Source organism: Ranitomeya imitator, chromosome 5 (assembly GCF_032444005.1).
Source record: "Ranitomeya imitator isolate aRanImi1 chromosome 5, aRanImi1.pri, whole genome shotgun sequence".
Taxonomy (NCBI): Eukaryota; Metazoa; Chordata; class Amphibia; order Anura; family Dendrobatidae; genus Ranitomeya; species Ranitomeya imitator.
In genome coordinates, this window is record NC_091286.1 from 168376203 (window position 1) to 168397850 (window position 21648).

The 21648-nt window shown below is 45.0% G+C and overlaps 1 protein-coding gene across 5 annotated transcripts in view; it reads left to right on the top strand.

Annotated features, from left to right (window-relative positions):
- The window catches only part of AHCTF1 (AT-hook containing transcription factor 1), a 328409-nt gene that overhangs the window by 176940 nt on the left and 129821 nt on the right, over positions 1-21648 (top strand). For all 5 annotated transcript variants that reach the window (XM_069769303.1, XM_069769301.1, XM_069769302.1 and 2 more), the window contains exons 19-22: positions 7302-7358; positions 8048-8194; positions 12120-12307; positions 12461-12605. In XM_069769303.1, the coding sequence (XP_069625404.1) occupies positions 7302-7358; positions 8048-8194; positions 12120-12307; positions 12461-12605 (537 nt within the window). The remainder of the gene's footprint in view (positions 1-7301; positions 7359-8047; positions 8195-12119; positions 12308-12460; positions 12606-21648) is intronic.

Consider the following 21648-nt stretch of genomic DNA (forward strand, 5'->3'; position numbering starts at 1 on the left):
TATTATGCCCCATATAATGCTCCATAAAGATTGATGGCCCCATAAGATACTCCATAGCATATCATGCCCCATATGGTGCTCCATAAAAGTCGATGGCCCCATAAGATGCTCCATAGAATAATATGCCCCATATGCTGCTGCGATTAAAAAAAAAAAAAAAAAAAAGACATGCCTCTCAATGCTGGGTGCCGGTGTCCTGAGCTGGCGGGGACACCGGCGCGCTATGTGGGTCAGGTGCCAGAGTCCCCGACACTTGCGATATTCACCTGTCCTCGTTCCACCGCTGCGCACCGCTGTGTCTTCCAGGACTTTGCAGTGACTGTTCAGGCAGAGGGCGCACACTAACCACATCATCGCGCCCACTGACCTGAACGTTAGTCAGAGGACGCAGAAAACACAGCATGGCGGTGGAACGGGGACAGGTGAATATCGCATGGCTCACCCTCCCCCATCATACCCCCTCCTGGCGCAGTCTCTCTGTATGTCCCTGCTTCTCCGATTGTCTCCGGCGCGCGCCGGCAGCTTGTTCCTGTGTTCAACGGTCACATGGTACCGCTCATTAAAATAATGAATATGCGCTCCGCCTATTGGAGAGGAGTCACTTCCGTATTCATTACTTTAATGAGCAGTACCACGTGACCGCTGAACAGTCTCCGGCGCCCGCAACTCTTCCTATCGGGGAAGTGCAGAGACCACGCCAGGAACCAGTGAGTATGATGGGACAGTCGCCACTCCTGCCGCTGCGCCTCCCCCGCTGGGACAATGACTAGTATAAGCCGAGAGGGGCACTTTTAGCCTAAAAAAAGGCTGAAATTCTCAGCTTATAATCGAGTATATACGGTAATTGTTTGTCAAATCTCCCTCTGTTGATTCCCAGGTAGCTAATGTCTAGAACATCCATCTTGCTCTTCACTCATGCAGTATTCCTCAGATAGAAGTTCAGCAAATAGTGACATCTTTCATATTTCTTTCACATAAGGTGTAATTTCTGGTGACAATATCCCCCATTGACAGTGTGCCTGAGCCCGCTTCCCTTTCTTGCAGAACTCTCTTACTTGCTCTCTATCAGCACATTTTGTTTCTTGCCCTCCGTGCTATATTGTTTTCCAAAGGTTGGTCAAGGCATTCCACATCAATTGTTCTTTGTTCTCCCCTCCTTTTACCTATCTTTCCCTTCATCCGTGGGAGTGCTTTCTCCACTTTATAGATATGGTAAGAACCATTAGGGCCTACCTTTCTTTTACGGAAATGTTCCAATTTTCTTTTTGTGATCCCTAATGGACCATGCTAGGCTGATCAACTTCCAAGACAACCATTTTTACTTTGATCAGTTTTGTACTTAGGGAAGCATATTTCCCAGAGGAGCATTGCGGCTTTAAGTCTCCTCATCTCTGCATGCTTAACATTAATGATGAGCGAATATACTCGTTTCTCGAGCACGCTCGGGGGTCCTCCGTGTGTGTTTTTTTTTTTTTTGTTTTTTTTAGTGCTCAGAGTTTTTTTTTTCTTGCCGCAGCTGAATGATTTACATTTGATAGCCAGCAAAAGTACATGGGGGGGTTGCATGGTTGCTAGGGAATCCCCACATGTACTTATGCTGGCTAACAGAAGTAAATCATTCAGCTGCGGCAAGAAAAACTAAATCTCTGAGCACTAAAAAATACTCTGAGGACCCCTGAGCGTGCTCGGGAAATCTCGAGTAACGAGTATATTCGCTCATCAATACTTAACATGTCACTCTCCGCAAGGAGAAATGATACTTCTTGGGTCCCTGTCAGACGCCTCTCAATCAGCCAAACCAGATCTCACAGTTTGCACTGATGAGGGGGCAGTACCCCGTAACAGTGTCTGCAAATTAAGATTCTGGTTTGGCTTTTACCCGAAGTCATGTGACAAGGCTCGTTAAAGGGTCGACATTGACTTTTAGAATTGCTACTTCCCATAGCTGGCACCAGGGTTCTAGTCCTCTTCCTCTCTGAAGAGACAATTTGCGTATTTCCCAGAGGACAATGCGGCTTTAAGTCTCCTCATCTCGGCATGCTTAACATGTCACTCTCTGCAAGGAGAAATGATACTTCTGGGTTCCCGCACTAAAGGAAGCTAACGGGACCCATGAGTAAGGGTACCGTCACACTATACGATTTACCAACGATCACGACCAGCGATACGACCTGGCCGTGATCGTTGGTAAGTCGTAGTGTGGTCGCTGGAGAGCTGTCACACAGACAGCTCTCCAGCGACCAACGATGCCGAGGTCCCCGGGTAACCAGGGTAAACATCGGGTTACTAATCGCAGGACCGCGCTTAGTAACCCGATGTTTACCCTGGTTACCAGCGTAAAAACAAACAGTAAATACTTACATTCCGGTGTCTGTCCCTTGCCGTCTGCTTCCCGCACTCACTGACTGCCGGCCGTAAATTGAAAGCACAGCACAGCGGTGACGTCACCGCTGTGCTCTGCTTTCACTTTACGGCCGGCAGTCAGTGAGTGCGGGAAGCAGACGGCAAGGGACCTGACGGACACCGGAATGCGAGTATGTAGTGTTTTTTTTTTTTTTTTTTACATTTACGCTGGTAACCAGGGTAAACATCGGGTTACTAAGCGCAGTCCTGCGCTTAGTAACCCGATGTTTACCCTGATTACAAGCGAACGCATCGCTAGATCGGTGTCACACACACCGATCTAGCGATGACAGCGGGAGATCCAGCGACGAAAGAATGTTCCAAACGATCTGCTACGACGTACGATTCTCAGCAGGATCCCTGATCGCTGCTGCGTGTCAGACACAGCGATATCGTAACGATATCGCTGGAACGTCACGAATCGTACCGTCGTAGCGATCAAAATGGCACTGTGTGACGGTACCCTAAAGGCCCCTTCACATTAAGCGACGCTGCACCGATACCGACAACGATCCGGATCCCTGCAGCGTCGCTGTTTGGTCGCTGGAGAGCTGTGACACAGACGCTCTCCAGCGACCAACGATGCCGGTAACCAGGGTAAACATCGGGTAACTAAGCGCAGGGCCGCACTTAGTAACCCAATGTTTACCCTGGTTACCATCCTAAAAGTAAAAAAACAAACAGTACATACTTACCTAACGCTGTCTGTCCCCGGCGCTCTGCTTCTCTGCACTCCTCCTGTACTGGCTGTGAGCACAGCGGCCGGAAAGCAGAGCGGTGACGTCACCGCTCTGCTTTCCGGCTGACCGACGCTCACAGCCAGTACAGGAGGAGTGCAGAGCACAGCGCTGGAGGACAGACAGCGTTAGGTAAGTATGTACTGTTTGTTTTTTTTACTTTTAGGATGGTAACCAGGGTAAACATCGGGTTACTAAGCGTGGCCCTGCACTTAGTTACCCGATGTTTACCCTGGTTACCAGTGAAGACATCGCTGGATCGGTGTCACACACGCCGATCCAGCGATGTCCACGGGAGATCCAGCGACGAAATAAAGTTCTGGACTTTCTTCAGCGACCAACGATCTCCCAGCAGGGGCCTGATCGTTGGTCGCTGTCACACATAACGTTTTTATTAACGATATCGTTGCTACGTCACAAAAAGCAACGATATCGTTAACAATATCGTTATGTGTGAAGGTACCTTAAGTCTCCACTCTTCAAGATTACTGCTGATTTCACAAGGGTGGTCTGAGCCTCCTGGGCTGTCAGGTTGTCTGCCACCTGTCCTCTGTCCACATTTTGTAACATTTTACAAGATTTATGCAGGGCATTCTGCTTGTGCCAACTTGAGATAGATGGCACTGCAGTCTGGTATGCAGTTTAAATGGTCATTTGTTGTTTACCAGCCATTGGGACTTCTCTGGAATGCTCACGGTTCTGTGTCCTGCAATGTGTGAAAATTAAATTTTTCTTAATGTAAAATCCATTTCTCATTAAATACACTGGGTAATATTGCTGAGATTGCTGTTGTCTTCCCATTTTTCAGTACTTTGTGGCATGTTGAACATTTTTTTTTTTTAAATTTCAATATAGTGGAATGAAAAAAGTAAAACTGAAACGTAAAAACTTTCATTCTCCTCATAAGTCTTTTGCTACCTTTCATCTCTGTAAAGCCTCTCTCTTTACTTGTTTTAACCAGGCAACCCCGTATCACCGTTTGGGTGATGATCTCAGGATGGGTGTTGACTTGCTAATTGGTTTGTGTCACGGTGTTGGGACCCTAACCAGCGCGGAACTTTCATGTTCAGTGTTCTGAAGAGGGACATTTATCCCCGTTAAATAAGGGGTGTCATATTGAATGTTAGAACCTTGCCCGATATGGCTGCCCCGTAAGCATAAAAACAAGAAAATGCCATCTAGCCAGACAACTTAAACTTTAGACTAGGAAGAAGAATGATATATATGGTATTATTTACTGCTTTACGACATCATCCGTACATGAAGTGGATTCCTGCAACTGATGTAGATGTACTACGCTGCAAGGTCCAGTCACTGCCCTGAATCAGTGTGACAGTCAAGATGGCTACTGTCTTTGATAGGAGACCATCCTCCACATTGTTAGTTGTCATAGCAGTAGCTTAGGTATGCATGGTTAAGATCACTCATATAGTGACAGTTAGCGGTTAATATCCATGGATACCTACCGTATATACTCGAGTATAAGCCGACCCGAGTATAAGCCGACCCCCCCTAATTTTGCCACAAAAAACTGGGAAAACTTATTGACTCGAGTATAAGCCTAGGGTGGAAATGCAGCATTTACCGGTGAATTTCAAAAATAAAAATAGATCATTATTGCCCCATAGCTGTGCCATATAGTGCTCTGCATCGTTCATATTTCCCCATAGCTCTGCCATATAGTGCTCTGCACCGTTCATATTGCCCCATATCTGCCCCATATAGTGCTCTGCACCGTTCATATTGCCCCATATCTGCCCCATATAGTGCTCTGCACTGTTCATATTGCCCCATATCTGCCCCATATAGTGCTCTGCACTGTTCATATTGCCCCATATCTGCCCCATATAGTGCTCTGCACCGTTCATATTGCTCCATATCTGCCCGATATATAGTGCTCTGCACCGTTCATATTGCCCCATATCTGCCCCATATAGTGCTCTGCACTGTTCATATTGCCCCATATCTGCCCCATATAGTGCTCTGCACTGTTCATATTGCCCCATATCTGCCCCATATAGTGCTCTGCACTGTTCATATTGCTCCATATCTGCCCCATATAGTGCTCTGCACCGTTCATATTGCCCCATATCTGCCCCATATAGTGCTCTGCACCGTTCATATTGCCCCATATCTGCCCCATATAGTGCTCTGCACCGTTCATATTGCCCCATATCTGCCCCATATAGTGCTCTGCACTGTTCATATTGCCCCATATCTGCCCCATATAGTGCTCTGCACTGTTCATATTGCCCCATATCTGCCCCATATAGTGCTCTGCACTGTTCATATTGCCCCATATCTGCCCCATATAGTGCTCTGCACCGTTCATATTGCTCCATATCTGCCCCATATAGTGCTCTGCACCGTTCATATTGCCCCATATCTGCCTCATATAGTGCTCTGCACTGTTCATATTGCTCCATATCTGCCCCATATAGTGCTCTGCACCGTTCATATTGCCCCATATCTGCCCCATATAGTGCTCTGCACCGTTCATATTGCCCCATATCTGCCCCATATAGTGCTCTGCACTGTTCATATTGCCCCATATCTGCCCCATATAGTGCTCTGCACTGTTCATATTGCCCCATATAGTGCTCTGCACTGTTCATATTGCCCCATATCTGCCCCATATAGTGCTCTGCACCGTTCATATTGCTCCATATCTGCCCCATATAGTGCTCTGCACCGTTCATATTGCCCCATATCTGCCTCATATAGTGCTCTGCACTGTTCATATTGCCCCATATCTGCCCCATATAGTGCTCTGCACTGTTCATATTGCCCCATATCTGCCCCATATAGTGCTCTGCACTGTTCATATTGCTCCATATCTGCCCCATATAGTGCTCTGCACCGTTCATATTGCCCCATATCTGCCCCATATAGTGCTCTGCACCGTTCATATTGCCCCATATCTGCCCCATATAGTGCTCTGCACTGTTCATATTGCCCCATATCTGCCCCATATAGTGCTCTGCACTGTTCATATTGCCCCATATCTGCCCCATATAGTGCTCTGCACTGTTCATATTGCCCCATATCTGCCCCATATAGTGCTCTGCACTGTTCATATTGCTCCATATCTGCCCCATATAGTGCTCTGCACCGTTCATATTGCCCCATATAGTGCTCTGCACCGTTCATATTGCCCCATATCTGCCCCATATAGTGCTCTGCACTGTTCATATTGCCCCATATCTGCCCCATATAGTGCTCTGCACTGTTCATATTGCCCCATATCTGCCCCATATAGTGCTCTGCACTGTTCATATTGCTCCATATCTGCCCCATATAGTGCTCTGCACCGTTCATACTGCCCCATAGATGCTCGGTATAAATCTGTGCTGCTGCTGCTGCAATAAAAGAAAAAATGCCATACTCGCCTTTCTTGATTGCAGCTCCCAGCGTCCGGTCCCGGCGTCTCCCCGCTCTGACTGATCAGGCAGAGGGCGCCGCGCACACTATATGCGTCATTGCGCCCTCTGACCTGAACAGTCAGAGCGCAGATAGACGCCGGGAAGATGGAGCGACGTCGGGAAGATGGAGGCGCCGGGAAGATGGAGCGGCGCCCGGCGGCTGGAACGCGGACAGGTGAATATGACATACTTACCTAGTCCCGACGTCCGGCTCCCCCTGCCGTCCCACGGTCTTCGGTGCCGCAGCCTCTTCCTCTATCAGCGGTCACCGTTACCGCTGATTAGAGAAATTAATAGGCGGCTCCACCCCTATGGGAGGTGGAGCCGCTTATTCATTTCTCTAATGAGCGGTCCCACGTGACCGCTGAAGAGGGGAAGAAGCTGCAGCACAGAAGACCGTGGGACGGCAGGGAGAGCGCCAGGATCGCTGGGACTAGGTAAGTATACCTCAGCGCCCTCTCCCCCTCACCCGCCGACCCCACCGCTACCGTGACTCGAGTATAAGCCGAAAGGGGCACTTTCAGCCCAAAAATTTGGGCTGAAAATCTCGGCTTATACTCGAGTATATACGGTAAGTCACTGTATAGGGAATCAAAAGAACTATGCTACATTTCTATTTGGAGGTATTTGCTAATATTATTATTACATTGCATATTGGGATAGAGACATGGAGATGGGAATACTGCTTTTTAATGTTTTTCTATTCTTGCTAACTCAACTTTAACATTGTGTGTTGCAGGCACTTCTAGACTTATATCTAGTAGAAGATACAGATGAAATCAGCAAACATACAATTGTATCCTTTTTATGTTTACCAGGTGGCATAAAACAAAAATGTATTTCATACTTTACACCATATTGGTGTTACAACTTCTGCACCTTTCACACATAAGGTTTTTGGTTTCAGGCACAATCCGGCAGTTTCATGCACAATCTGGATCAGGTTTCTTCTGATGCCTGATCTGTTTTTTCCCCATAGAGTTGTATTACTCACTCTCTCTCTCTCGATCTCGATCTCTCGATCTCGATCTCTCGATCTCGATCTCTCTCTCTCGATCTCTCTCTCTCGATCTCTCTCTCTCGATCTCTCTCTCTCTCTCTCTCTCTCTCTCTCTCTCTCTCTCTCTCTCTCTCTCTCTCTCTCTCTCTCTCTCTCTCTCTCTCTCTCGCTCTCTCTCTCTCTCTCTCTCTCTCTCTCTCTCGATCCAGCTAAAAATAAAAAAACAGATACGGTGCTTCAGTATGCATCCGTTTTTTCACTATGTACACCGGATCCGTTTTTTAGCAAATTTGCCGGATTGTGCCTGAAACCAAAAACCTGATGTGTGAAAGTAGCCTTAGCATCCAACACTGTTAGCCGAAGTTTCACTAATTTCTTGTACAAATTAAGCTACAGATCTTTTGTCTAAGCTAACCGTTTTGTGTAAAGTATTAATTATTTAGGAGATGGTGTATTGCAAATAACCTTAACCTCTTATATACCAGACAGTCTATTTTTTGTTGGATGTCATGTACTCTTTCCCAGATAAGCCTGATTCTTCCATAGAATCATTTCCCACAGCTTTTTCGGTCCCTTGTGGTCTAATAAAACTTATTCAAGGATTTTGGCTTTTGGATCATAATGATTATCAGGTATTGTTGCCTTTTTTTCTTTATTATAATAGTACCCTTAAAGGGAACCAGTCAGCAGGATTGTGCACAGTACCCTACAGACAGTGTCAGGTCGGCACTGTTATACTGGATAAAATGATACCTTGGTTGATGAAATCCATCTTGTGGCTATTCCTTAATCTTTATTTTTAGTTTTGTGTTAGAGATTCTCGTGCCCTAAGTCGGGCCTGGAGGGAGGTCTTCATGTGGTGCTCTGATTATTATTCATAATGCAGACTGCTGACAGGTCCCTGATCCCTCGCTGACCTGCCCACTAGTTTCCATAATGAATACCATCTCATATTAAATAAAAAAATAAACACTTCTGCAGGCAGGTGGCGGCCGTGGCACCTGTGCTGTTGCATTATGGTTACTGTGAGCTTATTCCCTTTTGCAGATTTACTTGAGCGAGGAAAAAGTCATTTTGAAAATGGCGCCCGGAGGCACCTGCGCAGTAGCAGCTCCCGGTTTGTACAGAGAGCCAATAGCTGCTTTTGCGCAGGCGTTGGTGGCCCCATCTTGCTGGAGATGGGAAAAAAAATGTCCTCATCCAAGATGGCGCGATTTGCAGTAGCAGATTTCTGAGATCACCAATAGCTGCTATTACGCATGCGTGGGCAGCGCCATCTTCATGGAGGACTTTTTTTTTTTTTTTTTCTTCAGCAAGATGGTGCCTCCTGCGCAACATCAGCTATCGCATCTCTATACAAACCGATAGCTGGTACTGCGCAGGCGCCCCCGGGCTCCATTTTTTTTCCCTCGCTTAAGTAAATCTGCAAAAGGGAATAAATGCAAAGTAACCATGCGATAATGCTGCAGCGCAGGTGCCACGGCCTGCACCTGCATGCAAGAGCGTTTTTTTTTTTTCCCAGTATGTACAGGTATTTATTATGCAAACTAGGGGGCAGGTCAGTGAGCGACCTATCAGTCTGCCTTGCGGATATATAATCAGAGCACCACATACACCAGTCCCGCCTTAGGACACGAGCATATCATTAACAAAGAACTGAAAATACTAAGAAACAGCCACAAGACAGATTTCATCAACCAAGGTATCAGTGTCACCTGACACTGTGTGTAGGTTACTGTGCACAATCTTGCTGACAAGTTCCCTTTAAGGGACTGACAACTACTGGAAACTCCTGCTTATTCAATTCCAGATCCATAGAATATAAGAATATAAAAACAATACATATTCAATTGCCAGAGCGGCACCCTTTTGCTGTGGTCGCATGAAAATGAATCTTGGACATCCGCTCTGACAAAATAGTAAAGGCTGCAGTCAAAAAGCCGCTGATTGCTGCTGCAGTCATGTGAAACGACGTCACTTACCAGGAATATCAGCGCCTATCTTGCTTGACTGCTACAAGCAGCATCTATCAGCAGGTGGCCGTTTACTGGAGCGCAGCTGTGCACATTCAGCAGGCAGAGCTCGGGAGCGCTGCTTCACACATCACCTTCGGCTCCACAGCATATCGCCACAGTACTCTACTCCTTAGGACCACGCAGCGACGTATTGAATAAGGCCTTGGATAGGTCGAAACGTCCCTGAGTATAGTCACTCAAAAACCTTTTTTCTGCTTGACAATTATTTTTGTTGTCATAGAGTGTAATAAAATTGCATCACCATATGGACAGTGTGCGGTGAATTTTACATTTCATATCTTGCTTGACTGACAACCTTTTTGGAAGATTAGTATGTTATTTTTCTTTTCTAGGGGGAACGGAATTGATTTAAAAAGGGTTTGTCATTAGTGGATAACCTCTGTACATAAAATGTGCATATACTGCATTACTGTGGTATGTACTATAAACTATTGCAGGGTCATAAAAGTATGATCCATTAAAATGTGTAACAAATTAACCCATTGGTAAACTCTATAGCAGTGTTTCTCAACTCCAGTCCTCAAGACCCACCAACAGGTCATGTTTTCAGGATTTCCTTAGTATTGCATAGGCGATGGAATTAATGCTTGAGCAGGTGATGAAATTATCACCTGAGCAATACTAAGGATATCCTGAAAACGTGACCTGTTGGTGGGTCTTGAGGACTGGAGTTGAGAAATACTGCTCTATAGCATTTTGTTGCTCACCTCACAACCTAAAAAAAAATGAGTAATAAGAAAACAAAGCATTTGTATGGACACAAAATTTGTTTCAATGAAAATGTTTGGATAGTGCACAGAAAACAATCCCTCACTCAGCCCCATCAACAACAAAAAAGTTGCGGGCCTAGGAAAATGGCAACACAAAGCAAAATTTTATTCATTTTTTTTATAGAGCACTCAGAGGACCTGGTATCAAATGTTTCATCTTAAACTGAAGTCTGGATGTAATAGTGGGTGCAGAGCAGAATAAAAAAATTTTAGCTGTCAAAGTATTTTGCACCTAATCGGTTATCACGGAGATTTCATTGGTGGCATGTGGTTCTTACACCTGTATGATGCTAACCAATCATAAGCAGGCTGCAACATACTAGAGAAATAACACGCCCCCATCATAGATGGCTTAAAGCAGCTTTGTCAGTAAGATGTAATCACACATGTCTTTTGTTTTCTGGGCAACTTGTACTTGTTCTGTAGTGAGATCAGGGCTGTTATATCTCACATAGGAGCAGCCTTCCCGCTCTGTCATACTTCTGTGTGTGATATGTCAGCCTGCTCTGATCTCACTGTAGAGTGATTACATAAGTGTGATACTGACACAACTTTGAACAGACTGTATGGGGTAGAGGCAATACATTACATGTGACAATGCTTTAAAAGGAGAGCTGATTGAATGGTTTATGAGATGCAGCTAAACTCAGCTGCACTGTCCCGCCTCCCACACTGACACTTAGCAGATTTTAGGTCAGAAGAGTTACATCTCGCACTAAGGGTACCGTCACACAGTGCAATTTTCATCGCTACGACGGTACGATCCGTGACGCTCCAGCGTCGTAACAATATCGCTCCAGCGTCGTAGACTGCTGTCACACTTTGCAATCTACGACGCTGGAGCGATAATTTCATGACGTATGTGCGATGTAGAAGCCGTTGGTTACTATGCGCACATCGTATACGATATATGTTACACCATGCAATCATGCCGCCACAGCGGGACACTAGACGACAAAAGAAAGTTTCAAACGATCTGCTACGACGTACGATTCTCAGCGGGGTCCCTGATCGCAGGAGCGTGTCAGACACTGCGATCTCGTAACTATATCGCTCGAACGTCACGAATCGTGCCGTCGTAGCGATCAAAATTGCACTGTGTGACGGTACCCTAAGACACCCATTCTTAGCTATGGTGAGGGCGTCTTCTTTTTCTGCTGTGTTGCTGCCTGCTTATGATTGGTTAGCATCATACAGTGGAGAGAAGTACACAACCAACTGTGAAAACAAAAACACTTGCACTTGACAAAAGATAACTTGATAGGTGCAAAATACTTTGATTGCTAATATCAACTCAACAGAGAGCCAAAAAATAAATTCCTCTCTGCAGCCACTATTGCATCTTGTGTCCTGCTAAACATGAAAAATTTGGTGAAAGGTTTTTATTTAAATAGAAACTGCTGCATGTTTGGTATGACTGTAAAATTCATCCTGCAAAAACAATCCCTCATATGTATGTCAGCGGAGAAGTTTAGGAACAAATGGCCACAAAAATGAAAAATTCCTTGGGTTAAGTTTCATTCTCGCTTTCTTGTACAGCTTCTCGCTTCCATAGGATGGTGCAGGGAGCTGCTTGTCGATACACGTTGAGCGTTATTGTAATCACTGTCACCGTGCATTGACTGTCTACAGACAGCCAGTCAATGTGCAGGGGGCATTATTACCACTACATTTGCAGATAAATGATGTTTTTTTTTGTAGCTGACAGGTTCCCTTTAAGCATGAATAAAAGATAATTTTTTCACTTCTAGAATTCAGTGGACTGTCTTCTCCATCCTGCCACAAGTAAGGTAATGACATGGCAGCACAATCTGATTATTGAGACCTTAATGTGCCAAGGAGACCACAGACAGGCCCTACGCTATATTCAAGTTATGAAGCCTCCAATATCCAACAGTGCAGAGGTCAAGCTTCACATGACTGTATTTTTATCAAACAGGTGAGTTTTTTGTTGCCCTTGTCACATGTTAATTTCTAGTTGTCTTTTGGAGTGTTCTGCATATACAATTCCAGTATCATGATGAAATGGGGCACAGCTATAGGTTTAGAATATCCACTGGCTGTATATTTAATGATATATCACTATTTCTAGGCACATTTTTGAGGCTTGGAACCTGCAAAAGCTCCACTCTAGCCGATTGAAAGTTGAAGAGCTGCTGAAACATATGTATGAAACATGTCAAGAAATGGGACTTATGGAAGATTTGCTGAAGCTTACTTTCACAGATTCTGAACAGGTAAGAGGTTATAAAGTCAGTGTAGCCATGACTGTAGAAAGTTTCTTTACTCTTTCTTTGGCAGCTTTTAGAAGGCTCGGGGAGGGGGTTCAGTCTCCCACCCAGTCGGCACCCCTGAAACGTTTTGTTTAACACTGACATGTGTAATGCGCTATCCCAGTGATCAGAGTAATAAGGCTATGTGCACACGTTGCGGATTTGCCTTCGGATCCGCTGTGGATTCACAGCAGTTTTCCATCTGGTTTAAAGTACCATGTCAATAGGAATCCGCAGGTGTTAAAACGCAGGTGAAATCCGCACAAAAAAACGCTGTAAATCCACGGGTAATCCGCATGTAAAATGCAGTGCGTTTTACCTGCAGATTTTTCAAAAACTGAGCGGAAATATTTGCACAGAAATCCGCAATGTGGGCACATAGCCTAAAAGTTAAAGTCTATTAGAAGTATGTGTGTATATATAGAATATTATAGTATTCCAATCAATCTGTATATTTATGTAAAAATAAAAAAGTACACATTTGGTATCACCGCATCGAGAACGAGCCGATCAATAATTTCACGGGTCAATATTTGTAAACCTAAACCAGGAGTGAGTAATAAAAGCAGAAATGGTGACGTGTTTCTATTATACTTTTCCTCTTTTTGTTCCACACCTGGTTTCGGCTTACAAATACTGACGTGAGATGCAGACCAAATACTCAGTGTACATGTGGCCTGACAAGGTCACACTAAGGCTTCTTTCACACCTCAGTTGTTTGGCGTCAGTCACTTCCGACATAGTGACGGATCCGTCACAATTGTTGAGAAAACGGTTCTAACGGATCCGTTTTTTTGACGGATCCGTTACTTGGGGGTTGTCTGGGAAAAGTATCTACTTTTTGGAGCATGCGCAATTGAAAAAGCGGATTGGGGCGACGGATCCGCCGAAATGGCGGTCGCGATGGATCCGTCGCCCACAGGCGGCCATTCTATGGAATGGCGTACGCGACGGATCCGTCGCGATCCGCCATTTTGGCGTTGACAAAAAACGTTTCAATGTCCATCTATGTCCAGACAACGTCCGCCAATGCAAGTCTATGGGAAAATAGCGGATCCGTCAAAAAAAAATTACGGATCCGTTATTTGAGGAAAATGGCGGTTTTAGACTGACGCCAAACAACTGAAGTGTGAAAGAGGCCTAACTCCTTCAGTGAACACATTTAAAAAAAAACAAATAAACTGCTTTTTCACCATACCACCAAAAAAAGTGGAATACAGCGCAATAAAAAAGACGAATGTAAATGAAAATGGTATAGCTGATAACGTCACTCACCTTTTTAAAAAAGAAAAAAAAAGCCGCCATACTGTTCCGTCAGCGGAGAAATAAAAAAAATAAAAAAAAAAATCTAGTCTTCACATGACCGTCTGCAGAGATATTCAAAAATATAACCCTCAAGATATGGTGATGAAAAACTTAAGTTGCAAGGGAAAAAAAGGATTTTTTTTTGTGTGCCGGTATCTAAACATAAAAAAAAAACAGAAGTCTGCTGTCGCTGTAATCATACTGAACCACAGAATTTAGCCGTCTTGTACTGCTCTAGAGAAGGCATAACAAATAAATCAAACTAATTCTTGACCTACTGTTTATTTTGTGATTCTGCCTCCCAAGATCTCCAGTAAGGCTTGGCTCACATTTATCCTGCGCTTTACTGTGAGCGCTTACACTGGAGTTTCCGTGTAATTCTCTGAAATACGTGATTCAGACCAAACACCCGGCGAAAGATTCCCTATAACGAGGCACTGTGGACGTCGTCTGGCGGGGTCTGTCTCTTTTTAAGGGAGATTTAGATGGAAACTCCAATGCAATTGCTCAGCATAGAACACAGAATAAATGTGATCCAACATGTTCCCAATAAAACCTGTAATTCACAAAAGTCCCCACTCCGGTCCATTATCTGTCAGTGGAAATATAGGGGGCTTCCTTGTGAGCCACACAATGTCCCTAAACCACATTTAGGAATTTTAGCGATAAGCGCCTGCTTAAATTACTGGATGAATGTTTCCAGAAGCTCAAGCTGGCATAATGTTTGGGCACTACAATGTATTTGGTACTACAGTGGCAGATTTGCAATTTTAAATCTACAACATCCATTAAAATTGTCACTACACCTGTAAATAAATTCCCAGAGGGGTATAATTCCCAAAATAGGGTTAAGTGAGGGGAGGTCCTGTCCTTCTGGCACTTAACGGCTCTGTATATGGAGTCCCAAACTATTCTACGATAATGTGCTCTCCTCTGTGTGGCTAAGCAGTACTGTACAGCCACATGTGGGGTATTGCCACAGTCAGCAGAAATTTTGACATATTTTGGTACCTTTTCTACCCATTTTCCTTTGTATAAATGTGCAATCTGTTGGTAAAACAAACTTTTTGTGGTGAAAGTACAGGAAAAATATATTTTTGCCTTGTTAGCCAGTAGATGTGCATTGAGCTTTAGGATGGATTGCTGTTGAAGGGAAGAAAAAAAACTCTTTAAAGGGAAGGTGCCACATTTTATTTTTTGTATTAAAAATTGTTTATATAAACAATTATTTTTAATACAAATTTACATTTTTTAAGTTTAACATTTTTTTTTATTATTATTAATTTTTTCAGCCACTGGGCGCCGCCATTTTGCTTTGCAGGAGTGTAAGTGTTGCTGCATGACACTTACACTCTGCAAATACGGCAGCCCTGGGCATAGACGTCTGCGGTCGGCATCCGACCCTATACTTTACATTGAGCTGCTCCCTGCAGTGATGTGGCCACGCCCCCTGGTCCGTCCACATCACAGAAGAGGCAGGAGATCGGCGACATCTTTCTGGAGCACAGTGTCTGTGTTCTGTGAGCTCCCTGCTGTTATAGGAGGAGGAGACCAAGGATGCCACAGGAGGGAGAAAGGAGCAGCGTCTGCAGCAGTGAAGTAATATCGTCGAGGGAGGGGGAGAGGTAATCTAATCCTATCCTTTGTGATGCTGACTCTGAGCAGTGTATCTCCTCCCATATGTGTTACTGTGCGAAGACGTGTATCTAATCCTCTCCTGTGTGATGCTGTGTGCTGAGCCATGTATCTAATCCTACCCTGTGTGATACTGTGCTGCGACGTGTATCTAATCCTCTCCTATGGGATAATTTGTGCTGAGCTGTGTATCTAATCATATTCTTTGTTACTGTATGCTGAGCCGTGTATCTAATCCTACCCTGTGTGATACTGACTGAGCTGTGTATCTAATCCTCTCCTGTGTGATGCTGTCTTCTGAGCAGTGTATCTAATCCTACCCTGTGTGATACTGTCTGCCGAGCCATGTTTCTAATCCTATTCTGTGTCTTGGTGTATGCTGAGCCGTGTATCTAATCCTCTCCTATGTGATACTTTGCTGAAACGTGTATCTAATCCTCCCCTGTGTGATCCTGACTGCTGAGCCATGTATCTAATCCTATCCTGTGTGATACTGACTGAGCTGTGTATCTAATACTATCTGGTGTGAAACTGCTGAGCTGTGTATCTAATACTATCTGGTGTGAAACTGCTGAGCTGTGTATCTAATCCTCCTATGTGTGATACTGACTGCTGGGCCATGTATCTAATCCTCTCCTATACACTCCTCTCCCTCCTGATGTGTGATCTATATGGTGGTATTATGTGAGAACACTATGGCATCGTTATTTGCGATCTATATGATGGAATTATGTGAGAACTATAGGACAGTATTGTGTGATCTGTATGGCAATATAATCAGAAAGGGGACCCATTCTATGGTGGTTCTGGTTGAGCAGCTGCACATGGGTCTGGGGTAATAGAGGGGGCAGCAAGACCTACAGTTAGGTGCAGTCAGGGGGAGGGCTGGTGAGGTAGCTGGAGAGAGGCGTCTCATTTTTATCGTTACTATATGGCTACATTTCCTTCCCAGCATCACCCGGACTGCGCCTATCACCTCGCTTTCACACATCGCCAGGACAGGATGGAGAAGACAGGATCTGAGGAGGGGAATGGGGTCTTTGCATGCAAAGTCTGGATCAGAACAGGCCATCAATCCGCAGAAATGTTTCCTGGATTTCTGTGGAGCAGACGGTCCATCCATGTGTATAAAAGACAGCGCTCTTATGTACAATTTCTGGCTGTTCCGCGCACCGAACAGGGCGCCCCCCATAGTCCAGCACACTGCTCTCCTAAAATACTCTGTGCTGCTGTCACCCTGCTCCCTCCACCACATTTCTCCCAGAATCCTTGCTGCCTGCCATCCTCAGTGACGGTCTACTTGTCAGTATAACTTTGTAGTCTCCAACAAAATGGCTTCTCACTCTGCTCACAGCCATGTCAACAGACTCCGCCCATAATTACTGCAGTGCAATAATGTGAGCTAGTTGTACACTAGGTTTTAGTCAAATTTCATTAGCTGCCCCCCCCCCCCCCCCCCTAGTGTTTAAAAGTGGAAATGCCAAACCTTTTTAAAGGGAACTCGCCCCCAAAATCGATGGTGAGGTAAGCTCACCGTCATCATGGGCTTATCTACAGCAGGTGCTTGTTGTGGGGGACTCAATTATTACGAGAACAGATAGGGCAATCTGTCACTAATAATAATAATCTTTATATAGCGCCAACATAGCGCTTTACAGTTTAACAGCTTCAAACACAACAGTCATAAGTAACAATGTTAACAATACAATAATTAAAGCAACACAAGACGACCCTGCTCGTGAGAACTTACAATCTACAATGAGGATGGGAGATACAAAGTACAGGTGTGTATTTACAATGATGGTCCAGCCATCTTCAGGGAGTGGGGGATAGATGGAAGTAGTGAATGGGCTACACACAAACAAAATAACTGATTAGGGAACATGATAGGCCGCTCTGAACAAATGTGTTTTGATGGAGCGCCTAAAACTATGCAAGTTGTGGATGGTCCTAATTTCTTGGGGTAGAGCATTCCAGAGGATTGGCGCAGCACGGGAGAAGTCTTGTAGTCGGGAGTGGGAGGTATGGATTAGTGCAGAGGTTAGCCGAAAGTCATTTGCAGAGCGCAGAGGTCGGTTAGGCCGAAGGACAAAAATGAGGGAGGAGATGTAAGGGGGTGCTGCACTGTGAAGAGCTTTATGGGTGAGAACAAGTACGTTGAATTGTATCCTGTAATGAATGGGCAGCCAGTGTAATGACTGGCGAAGAGCGGACGCGTCCGAATAACGATTAGCCAGATGGACGACCCTGGCTGCTGCATTAAGGATGGACTGGAGAGGGGAAAGTCGAGTGAGGGGGGCCAATTAATAGAGCGTTGCAGTAGTCTAGGCAGGAGTGGATCAGGGCGACAGTGAGGGTTTTTGTTATTTCTATGGTAAGAAAAGTTATAATAGATGAAATGTGGATTACATCCGCGCTGCTGCGACAAATAATAGATCCAGATATACTTGTAAGATGTTCGGGTGGTTTATTCAACGCGTTTCGAAGCTCATGGCTTCTTCTTCAGGAAGTTTCCACACAGAGATATGACACATGGTACTGTTGCCCCGCTTATATACATTCTACATACATACAACAGTACCATGTGTCATATCTCTGTGTGGAAACTTCCTGAAGAAGAAGCCATGAGCTTCGAAACGCGTTGAATAAACCACCCGAACATCTTACAAGTATATCTGGATCTATTTGTCGCAGCAGCGCGGATGTAATCCACATTTCATCTATTATAACGGTTCTGAGAGGTCGCAGCGCCGACCTGTGGATCTGCAGCAGCTGACAAACTACACGCTTGTACTGTGTACTACCAGGGGAGCAGTTCTCTCACAATTGATCAGAAACAATCCTGGGGATAAGACCCTATTTGCGCTTTTTTTGTCTCCTATCTTTCAATACTATGGTAAGAAAAGGGCAGATTCTAGAGATGTTCTCTAGGTGTAAGCAGCATGAGCGGGCAAGAGATTGTATATGGGATGTGAAGGAGAGATCGGAGTCAAACGTAACACCCAGACAGCGCGCCTGCTGCAGGGGTATTATTATGGTGCCACCCACGGAGAGGGAAACGTCAGGTTTAGGGAGGTTAGTAGATGGTGGGAGCAGAAGAAGTTCAGTTTTGGAGAGGTTGAGTTTCAGATAGAGAGCGGACATGATGTTGGAGACTGCGGTCAGACAGTCAGTGGTGTTCTGTAGTACAGCAGGAGTAAGGCCAAGGGATGACGTGTATAGTTGTGTGTTGGCATAAAGATGGTACTGGAAGAAGAAGAGATGGGGGCCAAGGACTGAGCCCTGGGGACCCCGACAGTGAGAGGAAGAGGAGATGAAGTGGAGCCAGAGAACAGAACACTGAAGGAGCGGTCAGAAAGATAGGAGGAGAACCAGGAGAGAGCAGTGTCCTTAATGCCAAGTGACTGGAGCCTAGAGAGTAAGAGAGGGTGGTCAACGGTGTCGAAAGCTGCAGAAAGATCGAGAAGAATGAGCAGAGAGTGGTCACCGTTACATTTTGCTGTCAGAAGGTCGTTGGTCACTTTGATGAGTGCAGTTTCTGTCGAGTGTAGGGGGTGGAAGCCGGATGGTGAAGGGTCTAGGAGGGGGTGAATGGAGAGGTAACGGGTAAGGCGGGAGTAGACTAGGCGCTCCAAGAGTTTAGAGATGAAGGGGAGATTGGAGACCGGTCTGTAGTTTGTGCAGGATGGGTCGAGGGTGGGTTTCTTTAGTAACGGAGTAATGATAGTGTTTGAAGGGGGACGGGAAAATGCCTGAGGAGAGGGAGAGATTAAAGATTGTAGTTAAGTGAGTAGTGATCACAAAGACAGGGATCATCAAACAGTGTGCAGCCTAACTGGCACTCGAGTCCAACACATTGCTGATCGGGTTGACAGATTATGGGGGGGGGGGGCTGGTGAGGATCCAGCAATCATGGTGCACATTGGCACAAATGACAAAGTTAGAGGTAGGTGGAAGGTCCTTTGAAGATGATTTCAGGGAATTAGGCTGCAAGCTTAAAGCAAGGACCTCCAAGGTGGTATTCTCTGAAATACTGCCTGTGCCAAGCCAGAGAGGCAACGGGAGACTAGGGAGATAAATAAGTGGCTCAGGAATTGGTGTAGGAAGGAGGGGTTTGGGTTCCTGCAGAACTGGGCCGACTTCTCAGTTGGCTACAGTTTGTATGCTAGGGTCTGGCTATACCTCAATGGGGAAGGTGCAGCTGTGCTGGGGGAGAAAATGGCTAGAAGATTGGAGGAGTGTTTAAACTAGGGATTCGGGGGGGGGGGGGGGGGGTATTAATTTTATAGATTCGGGAGGGGGGGGGGGGGGGGGGTATTTTATAGGAGGGGAAGATAATGACCTGGGCACAAATAAAGAAATGGGAGGTGGGGTTAGAACAGTTGATATTTTAAAAAATAGAGGTAAAGAGAGATACATAAAGTGCATGTATACTAATGCCAGAAGCCTCACCAACAAAATGGAGGAATTAGAATTAATTTTGTTTGAACTTAATTATGACATGGTGGGGATATCGGAGACATGGCTGGACGAGAACAACAAAAATATTTGTCTGAGGAAAATTATGGGACAACAAATGTTTTTCATTCTTTGGATTTTCATGAACAAATGTCCCTTTTGATTCTGCAGGATTTACAGGATCAGGATACTGAATCCAATAAATTGGTCAATCAATCTCTAGATTTGGTAACAAAGAACCCCTTTTTTTATCCTTTGCAGTCTCGGGCTGAATGTATGAATAAATTTCAAGAAATAGTGGAGCGAGATCTTAAAACCCTGCAGAATCAAAGGGTTTCAGTTAAACACAATTTATCTATAAACCAGAAACGAGCTATTCAGGAGATAAAAGATATGAATGACATAGTTATAAAAACTAGTGATAAAGGAGGGATAATTGTCATCATGAATTCCTCTGACTTTAAAAATGAAATTTTAAAATCTTTAGCGGACACTAATATTTACAAAAAATTGATCTATCCTACCCCCTCATTTAAATCTGAAATTGACAAAATTATTGACGAGGGAATATCTTTGGGGGTCCTGACTATTAAACAGGCTGATTTTTTGGGCTTCCTAAAATTCATAAACAAGCCGCTTTTCCACCTATGAGACCCATAGTCTCCAGCATAGGATCTCTGAATAAATTTCTTAGCCAGTGGCTTGATTCTTTACTACAGCCATTGGTATCCAGGACCCCAGGATATATTAAGGATACCAAAGATATACTGGGTATCATAACAAAAAAGAAATGGAAATTGGAATATACTTGGCTAAGGCTTGGTTCCCATTGCGTTAATGGGAACGCGCTAACGGACAGCGTTGCACGGCGAAATTAACGCCGTGCAACGCGTCCGTTAGCGCGCCCATTCACGGCAATGGGAACGCGCAGCACTAACGCGTGCCATGTTCGGCACGCGCTAGCGACACGCCGGTGTTTCCTGGTGCGCCGCGGACGCCGCTTGCAGCGTCCGAGGCGCGCCCGCGGTCCGTTCCCCGCTCTCGCAGATCGGGGATCTGCGAGAGCGGGGACGTTACCGCGACCCCGGGACCCGGCCACATAAAAACATTGCGTTGGCGCAACCCGCTAGCGCTAAACGGGTTGCACTAACGCAATGTGACCCTAGCCTAAGTTGCGATGTCGTTTCTTTATATACTTGTATCCCTCACAATGTTGCAATTCAAGCGTTACAATTCCATCTGAACAAGTATAGTTCATATTCAAGTGATCTGATTAATTTTATTTTACAGGTAACTTATTTTCTTTTGACGCATAATTTCTTTTCTTTTGATTCCGAATTTTTTTTACAATGCACAGGTGTGGCCATGGGGGCTAAATTTTCACCTTCCCTAGCAAATCTGGTCATGTCTTATTGGGAGTATTCACACCTTTTTGCAGTTTCCAATCCGTTTTCTGCATGTATTCATTGGTATGGCAGATACATCGATGATACGCTGTTTATTTGGCGTGGCGATGTATCTGCCATACAGGACTTTGTAAATTATATCAACGACAACAATTTCAATTTAAAATTCACATATGTTCAGGCTGTGTCCAAGATTTCCTTTT